The 27,221-nt window shown below is 39.6% G+C and overlaps 1 protein-coding gene across 1 annotated transcript in view; it reads right to left on the bottom strand.

Annotated features, from left to right (window-relative positions):
* LOC138755400 (centrosome and spindle pole-associated protein 1) overlaps positions 1 to 27,221 on the bottom strand; it is a 226,372-nt gene that overhangs the window by 84,693 nt on the left and 114,458 nt on the right. Inside the window, exon 13 of the mRNA XM_069921323.1 lies at positions 20,230 to 20,465. Coding sequence (XP_069777424.1) covers positions 20,230 to 20,465 — 236 coding nt within the window. The remainder of the gene's footprint in view (positions 1 to 20,229; positions 20,466 to 27,221) is intronic.

The raw sequence follows: 27,221 nt of genomic DNA on the forward strand, positions 1-27,221 counted from the left end.
CTAATGAAAAAATTACAGGACGATTTAGAGCATTGGAAAGAGCTACCACTAACACTGATAGGAAGGATAAACTGTATTAAAATGAACATTTTTCCAAGGATACTATACTTATTTCAGGCATTGCCAATACAACTGACAGAAAAATTCTTCAAAGAGTTAAAGAAAATAATAAGGAGATTTTTATGGAGAGGGGGGAAACCGAGGATAGCACTAGACAAATTAACAGAATGGTATAAACAAGGAGGCTTACAATTGCCAAACTTCAAAAATTATTATAGAGCCGCACAATTAAGGTACCTATCAGATTTTTATCAAACAAGGGAAAAACCAGACTGGACGAGACTAGAATTAGATAAAATAGGGGAAAAGATACCTGAACACATATTATATAAATGGGACGAAAAATTGGTACAACATAGAACTTCTCCAGTATTACACCATCTCCTCAATATATGGAAGAAGATTCATGTAGAAAGAAATAAAATAAATTACCAAATACCAAAACTAATATTGACGCAAAATAAGCTACTCCCTTTTACAATAGACAACCTTGCCTTTAGAAAATGGGAAAAAAAAGGGATTAAAAGAATAGAAAATTGTTTTTCAGGAAGTAGATTCTTATCCTTTGAACAAATGAGAGATAAGTACAATATAACGGGAGATACAGCGCTGGCATATTACCAACTGAGATCCTACTTGAAAGATAAATTAGGAAGCAACTTGAGTTTACCAGAGGGAAGTAACCTTGAATATGTGATTACAGATACAATGTTAATCAAAAGATTTATAAAAAATATGTATATTAAACTGCAAGAAAAGGAAAATGAGGAAACAAATGGTAAAACTAAACAAAAATGGGAACAAGATTTAAATATAAAGATAAAAAAGGAAACATGGGAGAAGTTATGCTCTGGAACGATGAGAAATACAATAAATACGAGGCTGCGTATGATACAATATAATTGGTTACACAGACTATACATTACACCGCAAAAGTTAAATAAATGGGACCCAACAGTATCTGATAGATGTTTTCGATGTAAAAAAGAAAGGGGAACAACAATTCATGCAATCTGGACATGTGAGAGAGTAGAAAAATTTTGGGATGATCTCAATCAGATATTAAATAAAATAACAGAAAACAATATACCAAAGAATCCAGAGATCTTTCTCCTAAGTAACATAAAAAATAAAGAATTTGGAATTGACTTGGAGGATGCACAAAAAAGATTTGTTAAGATAGCCCTAGCTGTAGCAAAAAAATGTATTATGTCAACCTGGAAATTGGAAGATAATTTGAAAATACAACAATGGTATATAGAAATGAATAAATGTATTCCATTAGAAAAAATAACATATAGTTTAAGAAATAATATTGAAATATTCGAACAAGTATGGGAGCCTTACATTAAATACAATAGCGAAAACCTACCGGGAACAAACATTACCTAAGTTGATGGAAGGAGAAGAGAAGAAAAGAATGGACTCAGTAGAATTTCTGGTGTATTTTTGTTGAATGACAACATTGTCTAACTGAATTAATGCAACCTAGATTGTATAACTAAAATGGATGAGAGGGGGGGAGGGATGGGGGGGTGGCTTGGGAGGAGGGAGGGGGGAGAGAGAAAAAGTCACTGTAAATGTGTGGAAAAGAAAAAGTGTATATCATGGCTATTGTGATTTATGGTGTGAAAAATAAAAAATTTAAATTAAAAAAAAAAAAAAAAAAAAACCTTGCCAAACTGAGGAGTCACGTGATGTAGTAGTGGCCGGTTGGGAAAACCAGCCCTCTCGGAAAATAGGAAAAAAGTTAGGAAAAAGCAAAGCATAACAAAAATAAAATATAAGAAATAGAAGATAAAGATACAGAGAAGAGAAAGAAGATGGCTTCCAAGAAGGAGAAAGTAAAAACAACTGGAAAAAAATAAATAAAGTCGCCGGAGAAGAAAGAAGAAGGCCATACTTGCACGAAGGAACAGGACGCTGTGGTAGCGAGGAGCGCCCGACCCTTGAGGTCAGTACCTGCCCTGTGGAGTTGTGACCCACCAGCTAATGCACTACAAAAATGGCTCTCAGAGCCAAACAAAAGTGCGCAACTGCGCATGCGTGAGGAGCCCCACATGTGCAGTGTACAATCAAAGAAGAAAGAGGACACCAGCGGGAGGGGGACTCAGCAGAGGAGTGGGCTGTCACAGAGCGAACAGTTGAAGGATGCCCGACACCAGGGCGCTCAGCTGGAGGACGAGGAAGGTAGCAAAAGAGGGAGCAATGAAGCAGACGTGGGAGATAGACAGAGGGATGACCAACAAGAAGACCAACATCAGGAAGCACAACACACAAGCAGCCCAGGAGGGGATGACCAGCAACAAGAGGCCCAGCAAGAAGAGGCCCGACAAAGAGATAAAAGCAGCTCATCAGGAAAAACAGAAGAAACACAGACACAAAGAAGAGAAGAAGACACAAATACAGATACAGACACAGAAGAAGAGGAAGAAGAAGTCCAAGATCTTCACAGAAAAATAGAAGGTAAAACTGATGGGCAGAATATAGATAAAGTATTTTTTGAAGAACAAATGAGATCATTAAAAGAATGGTTATCATTCGAGTTTAATGCAATTAAAAGGAAAATGAAAAGAACAGAAGATAAAATGCAAAGGTTAGAACTGGTAATGACAGAAATAGGGAAAAGAGTAGAGAATGTGGAAGAGCAGGAAACGGCTATAGAAATGGAAGTGAATGACTTAACAGAAAAATTGGAAAAAAGTGACAAAAAATTTAAAGAGACACAAGAGTTGTTATCTCAGAAAAGTGATATGTTGGAAAATTATAGTAGGCGAAACAACATAAAAATAGTGGGCCTGAAGGAGGGTGAAGAAGGCACAGACATGAAGGAATTTATAAAAGGATGGATCCTGAACATCCTGGGAACAACAGAAATGCAGGAAGAAATGGAAATAGAAAGCGCACACAGAGCATTAGCTCCGAAACCACAGGCACATCAAAAAACAAGATCCATTTTAGTAACATTTTTGAGATATACGACAAGAGAAAATATACTGGAGTGGGCAAGGAATAAAGTTAGAGAAGAAAATAAACCATTGGAATACAAGGGTCAAAAAAAAATTTTTTTACTCAGACATAAGTTTTGAACTCTTAAAGAGGAGGAAGAAGTTTAATACAGCAAAATCAATCCTATGGTAAAAAGGTTATGAATTTATGTTAAGACATCCAGCTGTGCTTAAAATATTTATCCCCAGGGAGCAAAACAGACTGTTCTCAGATCCAGAGAAAGCACGAGAATTTGCAGAATGCCTGCAGGGCAGAAGGAGATATGAAGAGATGTAACAAGAATGAAGAATGGTGATAAAATATATATAAAGATGTAAAAATAATGTATATGTAAGAACTAAAGAAGGGAAAGAGAAGGGAAGAAAGGAAGTAAGGGTGGAAAAAAAGAGGGTGAACTTTGTTATATGTGTAAAAGAAATCTTTTCTGGGGGGTGTTGTGTGGGAGAGAATAACCATCACTGCAAAATCAGTTGATGCTGCGAACCAGATCGCAATCCAAATGAAAAGTGGGGTTGTGGTTGCCCGGCAAGGGATATGGGGCAATTCAGAGAGGGGGGGAACTTTTTGGGTTAAGGTATTAGTAGATGTGGGAACTGCAGGGGTACTTTACGTCTTAAATGTGTTGTCGTACATTAAATGTAATAAGAGAAAACTAAGAGATGAAAATGGGGAAAAGGGGGGATGGAGGTGGTGAAGAAGTGGAAAAGAGGTGTATGCAAGATATAAGATGGCCATGTTGAACTATATGACTATAAACATTAATGGAATACATAACCAAATTAATAGGAAGAGGAGAAGGAAAAAAATAGATATAGCATTTGTGCAGGAAACGCATCTAACTGAAGCAGAACATAAGCTAAAGAGAAACTGGGTAGGACACGTAATGACAGCATCTTATAATTCAAAAGCTAGAGGTGTAGCCATATTAGTTAACAAAAATATACCAATCAAAATAGAGGAGGAAATAATAGATCCAGCAGGGAGGAATGCAATGATAAAGTGTCAGATATACGCAGAATTTTGGAATTTCCTCAATATATATGCACCTAACGAGGAGGATCAAAAGTTTATACAGTTGAAGATTGCAGACACACAGGAAATATATTGATAGGATTTTAACCTTAATTTGGACCCAATGTTGGATAAAACTGGACAAAAGACAAGTAAAAAGAATAAAGTAGCGAAATTTAGGTTAAATCAATCCAGGAAATGAAACTTATGTGGAGGAGGCAACACCCAAGAGAAAAGGAATTTTCATATTATTTGAGTAGGCACAAAACTTACTCAAGGATTGATATGTTTTTGTTCTCAGCCCATATACAAGGAAGAGTTAGGAAAACTGAGTATAAAGCTAGACTATTAATCATTCACCCCTATTATTAGCAATAGAACTGGAGGACATCCCACCAAGAACATATAGATCCACCTCCAGGTTAAACTCCATGCTACTTAAAAGACAGGAATTTAGAGAGTTTATTCAATGCCAAATTAAAACATATTTTGAAATAAACACAGGATCAGTGAAAGACAAGTTTATATTATGGGATGCAATGAAAGCCTTCATTAGAGGGCAGATAATAAGTTATGTGACTAAGATGAAAAAGGATTACAATCGGGAAATGGAGCAGTTGGAAAAGGAGATAGTAAGTACAGAAAAGGAATTAGTAAAACGGGATGATATAACGAAAAGGAGAGAATTGACAGACAAAAAAATTAAATACAAATCATTACAAACGTACAAGTAGGAGAAAAACATAATGAAAACAAAGCAAAAGTATTACAAACTGGGAGAAGAATCACATAAAATATTAGCCTGACAACTTAAAACAGAACAAGCTAAAAGAACGATACTGGCATCAAGGAAAAAGGACAAACAAATTACATATAATCCAACAGAGATTAATGAAAATTTTAAAGAATTTTATGAACAATTATACCAAACTGAGAATGAGGGGAAAGATGATAAAATAGAAGAGTTTTTAGCTACAATTTAACTGCTGAAATTGCAAGAAGAGGAACAAAACAAACTAATAAAACCATTTGAAATAGAGGAAGTACAGGATATATTAAAAAAGTTGCCGAACAATAAAACACCAGAAGAGGATGGATTTCCAATAGAATTTTATAAAACATTTAAAGAGTTATTAATTCTTCCTCTCCTGGAAGTGATGAACCAGTTAGAAGAAACATTAAATTTGCCAGATTCATGTCTTCTTTGGCTTGGCTTCGCGGACGAAGATTTATGGAGGGGGTAAAAAGTCCACGTCAGCTGCAGGCTCGTTTGTGGCTGACCAGTCCGATGCGGGACAGGCAGACACGATGGCAGCGGTTGCAAGGGAAAATTGGTTGGTTGGGGTTGGGTGTTGGGTTTTTCCTCCTTTGCCTTTTGTCAGTGAGGTGGGCTCTGCGGTCTTCTTCAAAGGAGGCTGCTGCCCGCCAAACTGTGAGGCGCCAAGATGCACGGTTTGAGGCGTTATCAGCCCACTGGCGGTGGTCAATGTGGCAGGCACCAAGAGATTTCTTTAGGCAGTCCTTGTACCTTTTCTTTGGTGCACCTCTGTCACGGTGGCCAGTGGAGAGCTCGCCATATAATACGATCTTGGGAAGGCGATGGTCCTCCATTCTGGAGACGTGACCCATCCAGCGCAGCTGGACAGCAATAATTACAGTAATAACAAAGCCGGGGAAGGATGCATTAACACCAGCATCATATAGACCAATATCTCTACTTAACTCAGACTATAAGATAATAGTGAAATTATTAGCAAACAGATTGCCCGATTGTGTACCTAAAATAGTAAAACAAGATCAAACTGGATTTATTAAGAAAAGTCGAACAGTGGACGATGTCTGCAAACTTATCAATCTTATCCACACAGTTCAATTAAATAAGAAACCAACAGTGGTTGTTGCTCTAGACGCAGAAAAAGCCTTTGACAGAGTAGAGTGAAATTACTTATTTAAAATATTATAGAAGTTCAATCTACCAGAAAAATATATAAATTGGATTAAAGCATTGTATAATGGATCGTTGGCGAAGGTAACAGTAAATGGATATGTATTGAATCACTTTAAATCAAGTAGGTCATCTAGACAGGGATGTCCGCTACCCCTCATTGTTTGCCTTAGCAATAGAACCTTTGGCAGAACTGATAAGAACAGAAAATAAAATAAAAGGGATAAAAATAAAGGAGAAGGAGTATAAAATCAGCTGATTTGCAAATGACATCATAGTATACTTAACAGAACCAGAGGTATCAGTAAAAGAATTACATAAGAAATTGAAGGAAAATGGAGAAATATCGGGGTACAAGATCAACGCAAATAAAAGTGAAGTGATGCCAATGAGTAATGCAGACTATACAGAATTTTAAAAAGAATCACCATTTAAATGGCAAGCACAAGCAATCCGATACCTAGGGATCAGGTTAATAACTTAAGCCATTTGTACAAACTAAATTATCAGCCACTAATAAAGAAATTGCAGGAAGACTTAGAACATTGGAAAGAATTACCGCTAACGTTGATAGGGAGGGTAAACTGCATTAAAATGAACTGTTCCCAAGGATACAATACTTATTTCAAATGTTACCAATTCCTTTAACAGAAAAAAATAAGGAAATTCTTGTGGAAAGGGAGGAATCCAAGGGTAGTGTTAGATAAATTAGCAGAGAGGTATAATTTACAGTTACCAAATTTTAGAAATTTTAGAAATTATTATAGAGCCACACAATTAAGGTATTTATCAGATTTTTACCAGACAAGGGAAAAACCAGACTGGACTAAGATAGAACTAGATAAAATAGGGGAAAAGGTACCAGAACATATACTTTATAAGTGGGATGAAAAGCTGATGCAATATAAAAACTGCATCATTTACTTAATTCATGGAAGAAGATCCTCTTAGAAAGAAAAAAAAAAAATGATCAAATACCAAAATTACTATTGATGCAAAATCCGCTAATCCCTTTTTCAATAGACAACCTTTCCTTTAGAGAATGGGAGAGAAAAGAAATCAAAAGAATAGAAATTTGTTTTTTGGGAAATTATATGCAAACATTTGAACAGTTGAAGTACAAATATGGAATAACTCATGGTACAATGTTTGCATATCATCAATTGAAAGCTTATTTAAGGGATAAATTGGGAAACAACTTGAGATTACCTGAAGGAAGCAGCTTTGAATACATGATTACAGACAAAATGATAAATAAGATTTATAACCAAAATGTACAATAAGCTGCAAGATAAGGAAAATGAAATAAACTATAAACCTAAGTAGAAGTGGGAAATTGATCTAAACATAAAGATAAAAAATGAAGTATGGGAAAAGTTATGTTCTGGAACTATGAAGAATATAATAAACACAAGGTTACGTATGATACAGTATAATTGGTTACACAGGGTATATATTACTCCTCAAAAATTTTAAAAATGAGATTCAACATTATCGGATAGATGTTTTCGCTTTAAGAAGGAAATGGGAACAACATTAAAATAAATACGTTTTGGGAAGAATAAAATTACAAAAAATAACATACCAAAAAACCAGAGATATTTCTTTTAAGTGTCATAAGTAGAGAATTAGGCCTCAAATTGGATAAAGTGCAAAAAAAATTCATTATGATAGCCTTAACGATAGCAAAAAAATGTATAATGTCAACTTGGAAAATGGAAGAGAGCAAGAGTATACAGCAATGGTACATGGAAATGAATAAATGTATTCCATTGGAAAAAATAACATATAATTTTTAAAAAGTCACAATATTTGAACAAATATGGGAACCATACATGGAACATATCAGAGAGAGCTTGCCTATGACCTCCATCCCCTAAAATGAGAATGAAAATGATAAAAAGACAAAACAACTAGATTCAGTGTGTAATAAATAGATGACGCAATTTTCTTATTTATTTTCATTTGTGTGAGGATCTTGTTTTATGATTTTATTGCATTGTATATGTTGAATATTTATGACTGTGTAAATTTAATGAGAAACATTTTTACATATTTTGGTTGATATGGATCATAGTGTGAAAAATAAAAAATATTTTAAAATGTTTTAAAACCATGCCAAACTTCTACAGGTGTGTAGTGGAAAGTGTGCTAAAAGAAGAGATTAAAACATAAAAGTCTGCATGTTGTGTATGCACTTACACAATGAGGACTTGGAGACGTGGTGCTTTTCTCATTCTTTAATAACATCAGACTAACATGGCTACTGACATACAGAGATATATATGGAGGGGTGACATCATGACGTGGGTGTCATGATGGACAGCAGGGCAGGCTTCTACACAAGACACTTCCCCCTCATCCAATATATGTTGAATGGGCCCTCTCTAACTAACATTACTACATCGGGTCCATGACTACTAGTGTGAATTAGAGTACATATACTGAGTGATTATAATACAGGAAGGAACTTAATAATAATTATGGAACATAGTCCTTAAAGCGCTCGGGTGGTCTTCTTTCTCTCTTCAACAGTCTCGACGTGGCATGCTGGACCAGTATTTGCTCAGGGCTGATCTGGGTGGGACCCATTGATATTCAGGTCGACGGCAAATGCCGGTCTTCGCTGGTCTCCGGAGTTCTACTTGATGGGCTGCTTGTCGCAGTTACTGGGCTACCCGTCTCTGCCCCTCCTTCACTCGGCCCAAGAAGTTGGATTTCCATGCCAGGCCACGGCAGGTCTGGTTCTACCTCCTCCAGGTCAGGAGGTAGTTTGTGGACTTTGGTGTCAGACAATGGCCACAAATGATAAATGTGTCGTTTCCACAGTCTTTCTCCCACTAGGACAGAGTATGAGCAGGGGCTCAACTTTGGTAGTATCACCCCTACCACCCATGGGTCTTTATAATGTCTGCAATCTTTGCCAGTACTCTCTCACCCTCCTCCAGTGTTCTAGGTAAAGTTTGGGCAATGTGGATTTTTCTAAACAAAGGCCCAGAGCAGTATGAACCGTGGATAGTCTTATCCGCAGATTGTTGCCAAACATCAATTCTGCTGGGGTGCGTTTTGTGGTAGAGTGCAGTGTATTTCTGTACCCCAATAGGAAATCTGAAATTCTGAGAGTCCAGGAGGTGTTTAGAAGTTTCTTGGTTTTCATCGCCTTTTTGAATATTTCCACAAAGCGTTCTGCCTCCCCATTAGTACTTAGGTGATAGGGTGCTGACAAAATATGTCTGATATTATTGTCGCACATAAATTTCTTCAAATGTTCTGATGTAAACTGGGATCCATTGTCCGTGACCAATTTGTGAGATAATCCGTATGTGGCAATCATGGCCCATAGCTGTTCAGTTGTAGAATTGGTTTTGGTGTTTTTCATATCTGAAGCTACTGCCCATTTGGAATGTGCGTCCACCACTATAAGGAAAGTCTCTCCCATGAATGGCCCCGCGAAGTCTATGTGAATCCAATGCCATGGTCTAGAAGTCCATTTCCATGGGTTGGCCTTGGCCTGCGGCATTTTGGCTGCAATGACTGACATATTTTGCATTCTCTCACTGCTGTTTCAATGTCTCTGTCTGTTGGTGGCCACCAAATATGCACCCGGGCCAGTGCTTTCATTTGTACCATTTCTGGATGGTTGTGGTGCAGCTCTGATAATATGGTGTTTTGCCATTTGGCCAGGATAATTGTACAGGTACCCCGAAGTAAACATCCTTCTTCAAATGATAGTTCATGGTGGCATGTGAAGTAAACTTTCAGGTCTTCTGGTATGACCTCATATTCTGGCCATCCATTAAGGGTGAAGTATAAGACTTTACTTAACGTTGCCTCCTTTCGGGTTTCTTTGCCGATCATCTGGGCTGTAATGGGCAGTTGTTGTAGTTGTTCTTGATTGACAGCTGCTGCTTCTGTTGTCCATTTAATAATTTCTTCTTTTTGTTCAGTTTCTGGTAGAGGTAAGCGTGATAAGGCATCCGCACGGCTGTTTTGTGTTCCCGGCTTATGTTTTACCTCATAGTTGTATGCAGCCAGTAGCATGGCCCATTCTGGCTACAGCTAATATTAGTATCCTTTTGTGGGGACCCAGAATCAAACTTAGAGGTTTGTTGTCAGTGGTTAGGGTGAAAGTTCTTCTGTAAAGATACTGGTGGAATCATTTTACACCAAAAATTATTGCTAATTCTTCTTTTTCCAGTTATGCAAAATTGCGTTTGCTTGCAGTTAATGCCCGCAAAGTATATGCTCAACCTTCTCTGTGATTTGGGACAATACTGCTCCCAGTCCTACTGATGAAACATCAACGGCTAGAGTCACTTCCTTGTTTGGGTCGAAGTGGATTAGAACCTCATTTGTTAACGTTAATAGTTGATTAACTGTGTTTTTAGTTTCCATATTCCCAGTATCATTTTTTTATCTTTCTTGAGTAAGCGGTTTAGGGAGCTGCATAGTGTAGACATGTTAGGGATGTTTCCAATAGTGATTTATAAGTCCTAGAAAGACCTGTATTTGCAACTTGTTGGTTGGATATGGGGCTTTGCGAAGGGCTTTGTGGCCACCGGATCCATATGTACCCCCTCCTTGACAATTGTAAAACCCAGGTATGTCACTGAGGGCAGCATGAAGACACACTTATCCTGTCATAATCATAAGTTGGCCTATTGCAGTCTGTGTAGGACCTTTTCAATGTTTTGTAGTAAGTGTTCCTTTTCGTTTCAGCCTGTAATGATGATATCATCAAGGTGACATCCCACTGCTATTCCATGTAGTAATTTGTCCATTGTAGCTTGAAAAATTGCAGGTGTTGCTGAACTTCTGTATGGCCTATGCGTACAGGTGACCAGGCCCAGGTGGGGATTGATTGTCACATATTGTCTTGATTCTTTACCCAGCTCTATTTGTTGGTATGCCTGTGACAAATCTAATTTTGTGAATTTTTGCCCTCCATTTAGTGCTTAGGATAGTTTTTCTGCTTTGGGCATGGGGTGTTCTGGTACTTTTAGTGCCTGGTTGATGGTGACTTTGTAATCGTCGCAAATGCAAATCTCACCATTTGCTTTCCGTACAGGTACGATGGGCGCTGCCCAATTACTGTATCCTATTGGTTCTAATATGCCTTCATCTTTTAATCTCTTTAACTCAGCTTCAATTTTTCCTTTCATTGCAAATGGAACTGTTCTGGCTTTGATGAACTTTGGCTCCACATTCTCTTTTAATTGCAGTTTGGCTTGAATCTCTTTTAATTGCAGTTTGGCTTGAATCTCTTTTAATTGCAGTTTGGCTTGAACCCCTTTTATCTTTCCCAACCCTTGTTGGAAAACAACTGTGTGGTATTGGAGAATCTGGTTCAGATCTGGCAAGGTGTTGTCTTCATGGTTTACAGTCAGTATTGAACCGATTTCCAGCTAGTCCAGAGGAATGTGTTGTAGCCAGTTTCTTCCAAAAAGCACTGGTCCCTGGATATCTACAATGTAGAGAGATAGTGTTTTTGGTTGTTGTTGCTTGTATTGTACCTTGACCATACATTTTCCAACCACTTTGATTTTGTCTCCTTCAACAGATCTCAGTATTACTTCAGTTGTTTTCACTGGAAGGTGTGGAAGCAAGCGTTGTTTTAAATGTAATGACATGAGAGACACTGCAGCCCCTGTGTCGAGTTCCATTTTCAGAGGTTCGTTGTTTATTTTCAGCTGAATATAAATCACTGTTTTTTTTTGTTTATCCTTCAGATATGTAGGACTGTAGCTGTTGTTTTGTCATCTTCAGAGTTGTTGCTCTGTTCGTTGTCATGGCCAGTCTCTCTCTTTGCTAACGTTCTGACCTCGGCTGGGTGGTTATCAGCATTTTGAGTCCAGAAGCGATTTACTGTTTCTTTAATTGGACATCTCGTTTTGATATGTCCTTTTTTGTTGGAGCGGTGGCATTTGGAATTTTTGAAGAAACAGTTTTCCGGGTATGGTTGTACTTCCTGCAATGAAAGCACTGTTGGTGGGAAAACCTCCTGACCAGAAGGTCTTGTTGGCCCACATCCAAATTTTTGTCTGCCATTTCTGAGCTGCAGGCAGATCTATAAGCAATCTCAAGAGTTACTTTATCATCTCTTGCCAGTAATTTTTGCTTTGCGTGGTGATCTGCCAACCCCATCACCAATCTGTTTTGAAGTGCTTGGATCAGAAACTGCTCGAAGTGAGAGTGTTTGGACAGTTTACACAACATTGTAAGGTATTCACTTATTGCCTCCCCTGGCATTTGTTTCCTTTCATAGAATCATTGCCTTTCTGCCATAACCAGTGGTCCAAGGCTTAAGCATAGCTTGGTGTTTGTCTTTGTGCCTGGGTCCTCCGGGGACAACAAAGTTTTAAGATGGAATGTTTTGCTGCCCATTATACTGGGTCCTTAATAATATTATGGGCTACACAGTAGTGGTTAAAATGTTCTACATAATTACTCCAACTTTCATCATCTTCGTTGAATTCTCCGAACTTTCCCTCCACCATCTTGGAGCAGTTTTGCTTTGATCTTTTGTCTGGAACTTGCAAAGCTCGTTAGGTAGTCACCTTTTACCTTTATACTTTTGCTTCCTTCCCCCAGCTGGTGCATGGAGCACTTGTAGGTTTCGTTTTGTTCCTTGTCGCCACTGTTGTGTATGCACTTACACAATTGGGACTTGGGAGACATGGTGCTTTTCTCATTCTTTAATATCATCAGACTAACATGGCTACAGACATGCAGAGATATATATTTGGAGGGAGAGAGAGAGAGAGGGGGCGGAGGGAGAGAGAGAGCTAGAGGAAAGGAGACAAGGAAGAGAATGGGGGGAGGTGTGGCTAACAGAAACCAGAGAATTTGATGTTAATGCCATCTGGTTGGAGGGTGCCCAGACAGAATACGAGATGTTGTTCCTCCAATTTGCAAATGGTCTCAGTCTGGCAAAGATGAGAACTTGGAGAGATATGTTGGCAAGGGAATGGGGCAGTTAATTGAAATGAGTTATCATTGGGAGATCCAGAGCCAAGGTGCTCAATGAAGCAATCTCCCATTCTGCATCCAGTGTCTCCAATATAGCAGATACTGCAATGAGCACGCCGGATGCAGGAGATGACCCTTGCAGATTCACAGGTGAAGTGTTGCTTCACTTGGAAGGGTTATTTGAGGCCCTGAATGGTGGTGAGCACCTCTTCAGTCACGGGGGTAGGTGCCAAGGGGGAAATTGGTGGGAAGGGAGGAGTGGACAAGAGTAATTGAGAGAGTAGACCCTGGGGAAGGTGGAGAGAGGAGAAGGGAAGATGTGTCTAGTGGTGGGATTACATCATAGGTGGCAGAAATGACAGAAGATATGTTGGATACGGTGACTGGTGGGATGGTAGGTAAAGACCTAGTTCCAAGTGGGGGTGAAGGGGACCAGGGTAGAAGTGCAGAACTGGCTGCCTAACAACCTGGTATGGTGAGTGGAAAGCCCTGCAAAAGGTAGTGGACATAGCCCATGATTTCACAGGGAAATTCCCCTCACCATCAAAAAAATCTACATGGAATTCTGGCATTGAAGAGCACCAGCATTCATCAAGGATCCACAACACCCAGGACATACTGTTCTCACTGCTGCCATCGGCAAAGAGGTATTGGTGCCACAAGTCTCATATCACCAGGTTCAGAAAGAGTTGCTACCCCTCCATCATCAGACTCTGAAACAGGAAACCCAATCAGAGTCTCATTTAAAGACTTAGTTTTCTCATTATTTATTATTGAATATTTATTTTCTGAACTGTACAGTTAAGAATTTTTAAATAAAAAATGGATAAAATAACAATGACAAACCAAGGCAGCCAAGAACAAAAAATGAGCAAGTTTCTTGTATGTGTCCTTCTTTCCACACTACATTAGTGACCCCAGCAGGTCCAACCGGCAGTTGGACATGAGGATGACAGACCAAGCAGCTCTTCATGCAGTTTCATTGAAGCTGCCAATGTGTCGCAGCTACACATGTGGTTCGAACAGGCCAAGGCCCAGTTCCAGCTTCAACAGATCAATGCTGATGACACACGTTACTATTACGTGGTGAACTCGCTCGACCAGGACACGGCAGCAAGGGTCATTTACTTCCTGCAGTTGCCTCCAGAGCAAGGCAATATGATGCCCTCAGGGAGCTATTAACCCACACCTTTGGGCACTCATTGTGCGAGTGCACCGCCCGATTGTTGCATATGGATGGATTGGGGAACAGGGCCCAATCTGAGGGACACAGGCCTTGCGTGCTCTTCAAGCAGATTTTTCTGGAGCAACTGAGGACTTAAGTGACCGCAGGAAAGTTGCAGCCCGGGCGGGCGTGCTCTGGAGGGCGAAGAAAGAAAACAGCGCCTCGGTGGAGCACACAGCTGGCAACAAGGCCATAGCAAACGGAGAGGCAAGTGGACCCCCCAACCCAACAGTATTGTTATTATCATAAACAATGGGGTGCGGGAGCCTGTCGATGTCTCACACCCTGTGCTTTTCAAGGGAATGCCATGACCAACCATTGTTAATGGCTTCGACGGTTGGCCAATGTGACAGCACCCTCCATGTCTGGGACTTTCTGTCAAAAAGGTACTTTCTCACTGACAATGGCACTGAAATAAGTGTCCTTCCCCCCTCAGCCTATGATACCCGAACGGCAAGCCAGGCCTGGCAATGAGGGCAGCGAACAGCACCACCGTACAAACTTTTGGCACCTGCACCATCCCCCTCCACTTCAGCAGCAATTGTGGCTGTGGAGCAACTGCTGCTGGGAGCAGACTTCTTGTGATCCCACTGCCTACTGGTGGACCATGAATTTAGTGCATGTCAGGCCTTTTCAAACAACGTCCCTGGGGGAATCCAAATTACATGGCCCCCACCTTGACTTCATTACCATGTCTGGCAACACATTTACGTGGATCCTAGTGGAGTTCCCTTCAATTATGGTGCCACTGTTTTCCTCCGCCAAACTGAAGCACAGAGTAAGCCACCACATTCTCACCAAGGGCCCTCCATTCCTCACCAGGGCGCACCGCCTTCCTTCTGAGAAGCTCACCCTCGCCAAGGAGGAGTTTTAAAAAATGGAAGAGCTGGGATAGTGCGGCGTCCCAACAGCCCTTGGGCATCCCCCCTGCACATGGTACTGAAGGCAGCAGGAGAGTGAAGGCCATGTGGTGACTATCGCCGCCTCAACGAGGCCACCACATCTGACAGGTACCTTATGCCCCACATCCAAGACTTTACTGCTAACTTACAAGGAGCGTGGGTATTTTCAAAAGTCGACCTCATCAGGGGCTATCATTAGATCCCTGTCCATCCCAATGACATCTCTAAAACTGCCATCATTACCCCTTTGGACTCTGCAAATTCCTGAGAATGGACAAGAATATAGCCCAGACCTTCCAAAGACTGATAGATGTAGTGGGCTGGGATCTCCCATTCACATTCATCTATTTGGATGATATTCTCATCACCAGCCACAATCACACAGAGCACACAGCCCATCTAAGGCAACTGTGCGCCTGGCTGCAGGAATTTGGACTAACTATAACCCTGGTAAGTGCCAGTTCAGGTTGGAAACAATCAACTTCCTGAGATATTGAATCAACAGGAATGGAGCAAAACTCCTGCCCAAAAAGGTAGAGGCTGTTTGGCACTTAGCCAAGCCCTCCACAGTGAAGGGGTTGCAAGACTTTACCAGTATGATTAACTTTTATCACTGATTTATATCGGCAGTGGCCCGCATCATGCGCCCCCTTTTCGCGCTCATGATGGGGAAGGGTAAAGACATTAGCTGGAACAATGAGGCCTCAGAGGCATTATAGAAGGCCAAGGACACACTGGCCAACACCACCCTTCTGGTACTCTTCAGGCCAGAGGCGCAAACTGCACAGCAGTGGGGGACTGGGGGGGGAGGGGGACGCTCTGGAGCAATTAATTAAAGGACAATGGAAGCCTCTGACCTTCTTTAGCAGGCACGTCTGGCTATCCAAACTCAAATACAGTGCTTTTGACTGGGAGCTATTGGCACTGTACCTGGCAGTCAAGCACTTCAGGTACTTTTTGGAAGGTAGACAATTCAGTCTTCACGTACAATAAACCATTAACCTTTGCCTTCCATAAAATGTCGGATCTGTGGTCGGCCAGGCAGCAGCAACACCTCTCATATGGACATCCAACACATCGCTGGTAAGACCAACGTGGTGGCCAACGCACTGTCCCACCCTGCAATCAAGTCCATCTAGGCCCTCTCCCAGGGAATAGACTATTCCATCCTAGCCAGGGAACAGTAGGAAGACCCTGAGATCATGGCAGACAGAATGGCAGTTTCTGGGCTCAGCCTGGAGTATGTCGCTGATAGCCCTGGTAACCAGACGCTCCTCTGCAACGTCTCCACCGGCAAACCCCGCCCCATCGAGCTGGCAGCATGGAGGTAGCAGGTTTTCAATGCGGTGCACAACCTGGCACACCCTGCCATCAGAACTTCGGCCAAAATGGTGACCAGTAGGTTTGTCTGGCACGGCCTCTGGAAACAGGTCAGTCAGTGGGCCAAGACCTGCATGCTCTGCCAGATATCCAAATGCAGAAACACCTCAAGGTACCCCCCCAGACTTTTGAGCCAGCACAACGTAAGTTCAGCCATACCCATATTTACATTGTAGGGATGCTATCGGTCCCCCGCGGGACGAGATATACCTCCTCACCATGATGACTGCTCCATGAGGTGGCCAGAAGCAGTACTGCTGGCCAATACAGCCATCGAGACCTGTGCCAGGGCAACTGATTAACACCTGGGTGTCAAGATTTGGAGTCCAGGAGCATATGACCTCCAATGGAGGTACACAGTTCACTACATGTCTCTGGGCAGTGCTGGCCAATTTGCTGGGAATCCAGCTCCACCATACATGGCTTACCACCCTTAGGCAAACGGGTTGGTGGAGCAGTTCCATGGGCATCTCGAGGGGCTGAACTGAGCAGACGAGCTACCCTGGGTCCTTCTGGGGATCTGCACTGCACTGAAAGAAGATTTCAAAGCCTCAGCAGCCGAGAAGGTGTACAGCACGCCGTTGGTGATACCAGGGGAGTCCTTGGCCGCCAGCAAGGATCCAGAGGACCCAACGGCACGATTAACTAAGTTGAGGGAAATACTGGGTACTCTAGCACTTCCGCAGCCTCCGCTGCATGATCAGGTCAAATCCTATGTCCCCAAAGACTTAGAGACCTGTGAATATATTTTACTTCAGAGGGGGCACACCGAACACCTCTGCAACGGCCAAACATAGTAGTCAGACACCACAGGTCGACATGTGTGCTGGCTATTGGCGGTAATGAAGAGACTTTCATCATCAACTGCCTCAACCGGTCTTCAATCAGCCCTCACAATACAGAAGTAGGCCACCAAAAATGGTGAACGATGCTTAAATTGCCAATTCTGGGGGGGGGGGGGGGGGGGGGGGAGGGGGGGGGAGAGGGGTCATGTAGTGGCCTGCTAACCCAGTACACAAGATGGCCAATGAACAGTGTGATCGCACAGACCCCATGGGGGCCAATGACTTTCATTCCAGGTGACCGCCTGCATGGTGGGAAACAAGCAATGGTGGAAACACTGACCAATCCGAGGTCGGCGCTGCGGTGACATCACTCCTGTCATCGGCAGTGGGGAGAGAATATAAACAGAGCTGTCTTTTCTTTCTACAAGAAATGCATCTTACTAAATTGGAACATGCTAAACTAAAAAGAGGATGGGTGGGACAAGTAATATCGTCTTCATTTGGTTCAAAAGGAAGAGGAGTAGTAATTCTAATTAATAAAATATACGAATAATAGAAGAGACAATGACTGACCAAGTTCGGACGATTTGTAATGGCACATTGTAAAATTTACCCAAACATAAACATTTACGAATGCACCAAATTATGATGATGAAGCCTTTATTAAGATAACTTATTAAAAATAGCAGCAGGAAGACAAAATATATTGGTTGGAAGAGACTTCCATTTCTGTCTAGATCCAATACTGGATAAATCAGCCAGAACAGTGACAATTAAGAAATTAATACGGAGTGCCTAACAGAAAACTTTCTTTTGTTTTCTCAGCTAAGATTGTTCCAAAGAGGAAAATGGGGGGCCAAGTCTGGCCCCACTTAATATGTGAAATGGAACAAACAATTTGGCTGGGGAATACACCTACATTTAGAAGTAAGATGCAGTATGCTCTCCAGAATGAAAGTGGGAAACCAAGTTTACAGAGATCGAGAGAGAGAGAGAGATGGGAGTCAGATCTAGATGTTGCAATAATGGAAAGATGTTGGTCTGATTGATGTTTGGATAGCATAACATCAATTATAAATGCAAGATACAGATTAGTGCAATATAATTTCCTACACCAATTATATCTCACACCATGGAAGTTGCATAAATCAAAATCAAAAATATCAGAAATGTGTTTTAGGTGTGGGATAGAAATAGGAATGTTTTCACATGGTACGTGGTCATGTGTGAAGGTAAGACCTTTATGTCAGGATGATACTGAAATATTAACAAGAATAACAGGTGTGGCCTTCACAGGCGATCCAGAGCTTTATCTTTTGGGCAAATTCAATGAAATAAGTAATAAAATGACAAAATTCCATTTATTAAAATAGCCTTAGCAGTGGTTAAGAAATGTATTATGATTACTTGGAAATCTGACTCCCCTCAATAAATAGCACGATGGACTGCTGAGATGAATAGTTGCATACATTTGGAAAAATTACATATAACTTAAAGAACAAATATGACAGCCATATTTGAATCATATAGGGGCCCAATTTTAATTATAAATACAACAATAAAAAGGATAATAATAAATGCTGCTAAAGTATAAAAACAAATGACTTCCTCATATAGAATTCTTGATCATCAACATAAGTGTGAGCCCTGACAGTGTGTGGATTTATACTGTGAAAGGGAGGGAGGTGGGGGACAGGGTGGGGGGGGGGGGGGGAATGGTTGTTTTGTTTTGTTTGTTTTTGGTAAATAAAAAGTTTTATATATTTATGGTTTATTTAAAAAATATTGGAGATTTTTCTATGTATATTTATGGAGAAAATCAAAAATAGAATATTAAGGGGCAGGTCAGTAAATTTTCAGACTACATGAAGGTTGGAGGTGTTTTGGAAAGTGTAGAAGGCTAACGCAAGTTACAGACAGTATGCAGATTGGCAGAAAATTGGCAAATCTGAAGTGTCAAAATGGTTAATGGTATGATTCTTAACAGTGCGGAAGAACAGAACAATCTTGAGGTCCAAATCCATAGATCTCTCAAGGTTGATGCACAAGTGATAGGGTAGTTAAGAAGGAATATGGAATGCTGTCCTTCATTAGTCAGAGTATTGAGTTTAAGAGTTATTAGATTAATGTTGCGGCTCTATAAAACTTGGAGTATTGTGTTCAGATCTGGTCATCACATTACAGGAAGGATGCGGAAGCTATGGAGAGAGTGCAGAGGAGATTTACCAGGATGTGGCCTGGATTGGAGAATGTGTCTTATGACGAAAGGCTGACAGAGCTAAGACTTTTCTCTTTGGAGTGAAGAAGGATGAGAGGTGACTTAATAGAAGACTATAAGATTATGAGAGGCATAGATAGGGTAGACAGCAACACCTTTTTTTCTGGGGAAAGAGTGACATACTCCATAGGGCATAGGGGAGGAACCTTTAGGGGAGATGACAGAGCTAAGTTTTTTTTTTACAGAGTAGTGGGTGACTGGAATGGGATGGTGGTGGAGGTGCCATAGAGACATTTAAAAGACGGACTTGGATGCAAGAAAAATAAAGGGTTTTGGGCTGAAGGGTCTTGAATGTGCTGTAATATTCTGTTCTATATCATATGTTCTAATAGCATTTCCAAACCTATAACATTACCTAAATGAAAGGCAAGTGGGTACTGCTATTTCCCATTAAATTTGAAATATATTACTGAGTTCAAGATTCTGGAACTCTCAACAATAAAAGCATTTTGCACATCAAGGAATGCTGCAATTCAAAAGTGCAGCTCACAACCACCTTCTCAATGGTGAATTAATCTTGCCAACACCTTCACCTCATATATTAACCTAAAATGCAACTGTACATTTTTTAAAATTGCAAATTAAAGTTTTACCACCTGTTCAGTTGACAAATTAAAAAAGATTTAAAAGCAATGCTCAAATTTAACTGTCAGATAAGTTTTTACCTTGGAGCCATCTTTTTCCTAATGGGATTCCACACTCCACTGGTCAGACTAAGATTCCTTTCATCAACCTCAGGAGTCTGGAAGGCTACCCTGGGGCGCTCTGGTGGCTGTACCTCAGCAGATCTGTCAACGTTTGAATATTTTCTAATATGGACTCCACCTCTTTGGTCAGGGGCATCATGTCTGCGGGAATTTTGTTGGTGCATTACAGCACCAAACTGCCGTATTCTATCTGGCTATAAAGTTGAACCAAGAATTACAATATATCAAATTTCAGCATAAACATCAACAGAAAACACAAAAATACATTTATTGTATATACTCACGTAATCATCCACACTGTATAATAGTTAACCCACTCCCCCTTTTATTGCCCAAAAATCAGATGTTTTCATATGACCCATGTAAAACAGCCCCCCCCCCCCATTTCGGCTTCGACTGCCTGCGCATATGAGCTCCCGAACGTGGGTACTCATCCCAGTCACTCACTCATCTGACGACTCGGCCGCCCACCTATCCATCCGAGCTCCCAACCCAAAATCGACACCTTGGTTGCCCACTCACTGGAGATCCCAATGCCCTGACCGCCTGCCCATCTGAGCTGCTGACCACGGATCCTCACTCTGGCCTCCCGCCCATCCAAATTCCCGATGTTAAGGCCACCCAGCACCACCTGGTTCTGGCCATCTGAGCTCCAGACACCTTGAACAAAGCAGGAACTTACCAAAGTCAAAGTTTAACCCATGTGAAACTTGACTGTCTCTCCCCACAGCACCCCCCCAGCGCCCCCACTTTTTTTGGCCCAAAAAAGTGACGCAAAAAATTTGAAAATTACACATGTATATATTTTCACAATAAACATTCATATCATTTTATGAGAAGGTAAAATAAAACAGATAATAAAAACACAGATGCTGGAGGAACTCAGCCAGTCTTGCAGGGTTCATTGGAGGTAAAGGTATATTTCTGACATTTCGGGCCTGAGCTCTTCCTCAAGGTATGAGTAAAAACTGATACCAAGAAGTAAATATATCTTTACCTCATATGGACGCTGCGACCAACTGAGTTCCTCCAGCATTTCTATGTTTTTACTACAATCACAGCGTTTGCAGATTTCAACGTTTCACTTCAAAAGAAAACAGATACCAAATTCAGAGCCATACTTTGTAAATTGAATGTTATGACAAATAAATTAAGCTTTATGAGCCTAAGTAAGAATTTTAAAAGAATTCTCCAAAAGATATACAGAGTTGGTAGGTTGATTATTCACACAGGAGCATTGGGCATTGCTGGCTCATGGGCTGGAAGGAATTGTTATTGAGCTGTATCTTTTTTTTTAAATGGAGCACTGCTGAAACAGATTACACTGGTAAGTAAGCTTGCAGGGAGATAACAAAGAATTTAAGTACAATACTTCAGGGTTGAGGGTGAGAAATGCAGTGAGAGTATTAGCATACAGCAGTCAAGTATATTGTAAGTCAGGTATGGAACAAGGAAAAGCATTGGAAGTAATTAGAACATAAAACACCACAACACAGTACTAGGCCCTTGATCATGTGTCAACCTATATATTCCTTCCTAAAAAAAAGTATTAAACCCTTCCTTCCTTGTAACCCTCTATCTTTCTTTCATCTAATGTGCCTAAGAGTCTCTTAAATGTCCCTAATGTTTCAGTCTCCACCAATATCCCTGGCAAGGCATTCCAGGGATCCACAGCTCTGTGTAAAAATAACTTACTCCTGATATCCCACCTGAACTTCCTTCCCTTAACTTTGTAAATATGTCCTCTAGTGGATGCTAATCCTGCCTGGGAAACAGGTGCTGGCTGTCCACCCAATCTATGTCTCTCATAATTGTGTAGACCTCTATCCAGTCTCCTCTCATCCTTCTTCGCTCCAAAGAGAAAAGTCCCAGCTCTGCTAACCTTGCCTCATAAGACTTATTTTCCAATCCAGGCAACATCCTGGTAAATCTCCTCTGCACCCTCTCCATAGCTTCCACATCCTTCATATAATGAGGTGACCAGAATTGAACACAATGCAGAGCATGGTCTCACTAAAGATTTGTAGAGTTGCATTCTTGAACCCAATCCCCCTATTAATGAGTGCCAACATCAGTAGCCCTTCTTAACTATCCTATCAACTTGCACTGTACACAGTGGTGACATTAGTTACACAAAATATTTATCCATGCTAAAAGAACCACCTGGGCCAATTAGGAATACTGTAGGGATGATTCAAACAGCTTACATCCAAGTTCTCAAATAACTACATCACTCTCCCCCTGTAGTTGATTCTTATATTTCTGGTATCATCAGTATTAAATAGAGTTACTATTAAAAGATAAAATGCCATCATGGATAGATTAGGAAAACTCAAAATTGACTAGGATCTGTGTTCTGACCATATCCATCTAAGATTTATTTAAGAATTGTGAATACTCAGGGGGTGTAGCCATGCAAAGGACTTAGACAGATGAGGTTTGGTTGAGCTCTCTGTGAAGAGTACTAAATAGAAGGTCAAAACTGGAAAATCAAGATTTTCTTTATCAAAAACTAGCACAAAGAAGCCAAAGTAGCCAAGAACAAAGATTGAAGAAGCTCCTATTCAATCGGAAACATCAGGTGAAAGTCCAAAAGGGAGTGGTGCAAAAATGGTGATGGGACCGATAGAATGAGAAAAACTGGGGAATTGGGTCAAGAATTGAGCATCATCCTGGAACAAAAATGGAGAACTTGAGTAACCGATTCATAAGTATTGAAATGGAGATGAGAGATATGATAGATAAAATGACTGAAATAAAAGATTGTTGAAGACCTGATGGAGAGAATGGGTCGAGCAAAGATTGAATTGACAAAAATGCATGAAAAATTTGAGGTTTGGGGGGAAATCGGATAAACAAGGATTACTTGGAAAAATTAACCATATGAAGAACTTTAATCGATGGAATAATGTCTGAATTATTGGACTAAAGGAAGGAAACATGGGAAGAGATCCAGTGAACTTTTTTTTGAAAATTAATCCCACAAATTTTGGGAGAAGACAAATTTGGAGAAAAATTGCATATCGAGAGAGCTCACTTGGACTCAGAAGAGCTGGCGATCAGAGACCAAGACCAGTTCTGGTGAGACTTTTAAGCTACTGAGAATGGGAGATAATTTTGGGGGCAGCATATGATTACTCTATGCAGAATAATGGCCCGCTCAAGGTTGATCATGAAAAGATTGTATTTTTTTCAAGACTATAGCCAGACCTTGATTAAACAAAGAAAAGAATTTGAAAATGTCAAAAGACAATTATGTGCTAAAAAACTTGAAATATTCAATGATATATCCCGTGACTTTGAGAGTTGAAGTAGCGGAAGGGAACCAACGATTTTTCAAGATCAAGAACAAGGTGGAAGACTTTCTGTGAAGTTTATAAAGAAAAAAAAATCAAGTTTTCCGAGGGAGAAGATGGTGAAAATATTTACAATGGAACTAAGTAAATGTAGTAAAAGTTGTATTTTTTAAATTTTGTTAAACCGCCTTGTACTTATGCTTGTAAGTAAAATGCATAGAAATGTTCACAGAGATCTCAGTAAAAGAAAAAATAATAATCTGGGAAAAGTGGTAGCAGGGTGGCAACTCTGGTCTAGGGGGAAGAATGGCATCTGGAAAGAAGTAACAAAAAAAGATGGTGCTAAAGGGAGGGGTTCTTCTTCCTCGAGAGATTCCACAGTTTTTTTTCCCGGGCTTTTGGGGCTCTATATGTATGTCACCATCGAGGCAGGGACATTGTGTATTTTTCTTAAAGGGGAAGAATCACTTTATTATTTAAAGAATCAAAGAGATTTTATTGTTAAAAATATTGTTTTAAAGAAGAATATGGATAGAACATTAAAATTTATTAGTTTTAATATTAATGGGGGGGGGGGGGCAAAGAGAAAACGGCTCTTGGCATACCTAAAAATATTAAAGACAGTCATAACATTTTTACAAGAAACATATCTTACCAAATTGGAACACATAAAATTAAAAAGAGGGCAGGTGGGGCAAGTAATATCGTCTTCATTTGGATCAAAAGCAAGAGGTATAGTGATTTTTAATTAATAAAAATATACCAATAATAATAGAGGAGACATTCATCAATCAAACTGGAAGATTTGTAATGGCACACTGCAACATTTATGCAGAATCAAGGACGTTTATGAACATTTACACCCCAAATTATAACAATAAAGTCTTTATGAAGGATATATTTTTAAAAACAAAAGGAGGAAGACAAAATATATTGATTGGAGAATTCAATTTTTGTTTACATTAAATATTGGACAAATCAGCGAGGACAGTAACAAGGGTGAAAGCGCAAAAACATCTTTATCATTTGTGAAGGATTTAAATTTAATTGATATATGGAGGCTGCTCAACACCTTAGAAAGACACTATTCATTCTACTCAAGAATACATGATTCACATACAAGGTTTGGCCCATTTTTAGTGTCTGCCCAGTTAGAATGGTAAAAACAGTATTTGGCAAGACTTTTTAATCAGACCACTCGCCATTAACGTTAACTATTACAATAATAGAAAAGCAAGAAAGTATGTATAGATGGTGCCTTATGCTACATTAGAGAGGAAGGATTTTTGTGAATTTATTAAGAGACAGAAATATTTTATGAAAATAATCCTCCTTCCACTGACAACTATTTTCTAATATGGGATATGCTCAAAGCTTATCTGAGGGGACAAATTATTTCTTATACAAAATATCTTGAGAGAATATGCAAGAGATTTAGAAGGATATAGCAAAATTAGAAAAAAGAATATCAGATATCAAGAACACAAAAAAATAGAATATTAAAGACAAAAAGTTACAATACTCTACAAACATATAGAATGGAGAAAAACAATATTAAAAACTAAACAAAAATATTATGAACTTGGAGAACAGGTACACAAAGTGTTATCATGGCAGGTAAAATCAGAGGAGTCATTCGGAATGATAAATGTTATAGAAACAGAAAATAAAAAATAAATAAGATGTTTAGACAATACTATATGAAACTATATCAATCAGATTTAATAGATGAAAACAAGATGAAAGAATTTTTAAATAAATGTTGAACTTCATAAACTATAAGAGAGAGAAAAAGATGACTTAGATGTACCTTTTACAAGGGAAGAAATGGAGAAAGCTTTGGGTACTTTACAAGCTAATAAGTTCTTGGGGGGGCGGGGGGGAGTTGGAGACCCATTCTCTCCTGAGTTCTATAGACAATTAAAAAATTTGTTGATGCCTCTTTTGATAGATGTGTTGGATCAGGTGGTGGAGACCCAAACCCTCCCAGAAACTTATTCAATCGCTTTAATTACTTCTGAAGAAAGGTAGAGACCTATTAAAAACCTCATCATACAGACCAATATCATTTCTGAATGCAAACTATAAAATTCTAGCAAAAGCACTAGCCAACAGACTGGGTTTTTTTACCAAAATTCATACATCCAGATCAGGTGGGATTTGTTAAAGGAAGACACTCTTCAAATAGGCTAGGTAGATTATTCAATATAATACATATGGCAAAATCAAGGTTGAATCCAAACATCTATTTCTTTAGATACAGAAAAGGCATTTGACCGACTGGAATGGTCTTTCTTATATAAAATGTTGCAAATATTTGGTGTAGGTAGAGAAATAATAAATTGGATAAAAACTCTTTATAAGCCACAAACTAAAATTATAACTAATAATCAAATGTCATCTATTTTTCCTTTGAGTAGATCGAGTAAGTAGGGCTGTCCCCTATCAACAGCATTATTCATCCTAGCTATTGAACATCTGGAAGAGATCTGGATATTAAGGGCTTCAAAGTTGGTTGGGAATGTGCTATTATATATGTCTGACCCAGCTGAGTCACTGGTAATATTACAAAAATATTAGAAAAATATGGATAAAAGTAAGATAATTCCATTGCATAACTTTGATTATGAAAGATATCAAAAAGGCAATAGATTTAATTGGAAGCTGGAAGGAATTAAATACCTGTACTTAGGAATAAATGACAGAAAATAATTTACAGAAATTATATAAGATTAATTATACTCCTCTACTAGATTTACAGAAATGGAAAGATCTGCTGATTACATTAACAGGAAGGGTAATTTGTATAAAAATGAAGGTAATGCCAAGACTACACTATCTCTTTCAATTGTTGCCTATAGCACTAACTAAAGATTTCTTTAAATTATTACATAATTCAGGATTTCTTACAAACTGGAAGAAATAAATGCAGTGTTTAGGTAGCTCTATATGCAATTATATAAATCTGAGTCAAAGGGGGACCTGCGAAAAATGGAGGAATTCTTGTCCAACTTGGAATTGTCAAATTTACAATCTGAGCATGAAGGATTAGATACTCCCTTCTCAGAGGAAGAGATAGTAAAAGCATTGAGATTGTTGCAGACTAACAGGTCTCCGGGGAAGGATGGGTTCCCTCTTGAGTTTTATTTAAAAATTCAAGGACATGTTGATACCATTCTTTAAGGATGTGGTAGAACAGGCATCTGAGTCTCACATTCTCCCGGAGTCTTTTTCAATGGCAATAATCATAATAATTTCTAATACGGATAGCCACTAAAGCTGTCCTCTTATTGATCAAACTCACTTCTGAATACAAATTACAAAATAATAGCCAAAGTTTTGACAAATAGACTGACTTGGTATCTACCAAAGTTAATAAATCCAGATCAAGTGGGGTTTGTGTAGAAAAGACAATCAGCAGACAATATAAGTAGGCTACTTAATATAATTAACTTTGAAGAGTTAAAGGCGGATCCAAGTATAGCTGTGTCACTAGATACTGGGAAAGCCTTTGATAGACTGGAGTGGGATTTTTTTGGTGAAAGTGCAAGAAAAATTTGGGTTGGGAAATTCATTCATAAATTGGGTTAAAGCACTGTACTACAAGCCCAGGGCCAAAGTTGTCCAGCCTTCCCACTGACCAAATCTAGTAGA

The sequence above is a fragment of the Narcine bancroftii genome, chromosome 2, assembly GCF_036971445.1.
Source record: "Narcine bancroftii isolate sNarBan1 chromosome 2, sNarBan1.hap1, whole genome shotgun sequence".
Classification (NCBI taxonomy): Eukaryota; Metazoa; Chordata; class Chondrichthyes; order Torpediniformes; family Narcinidae; genus Narcine; species Narcine bancroftii.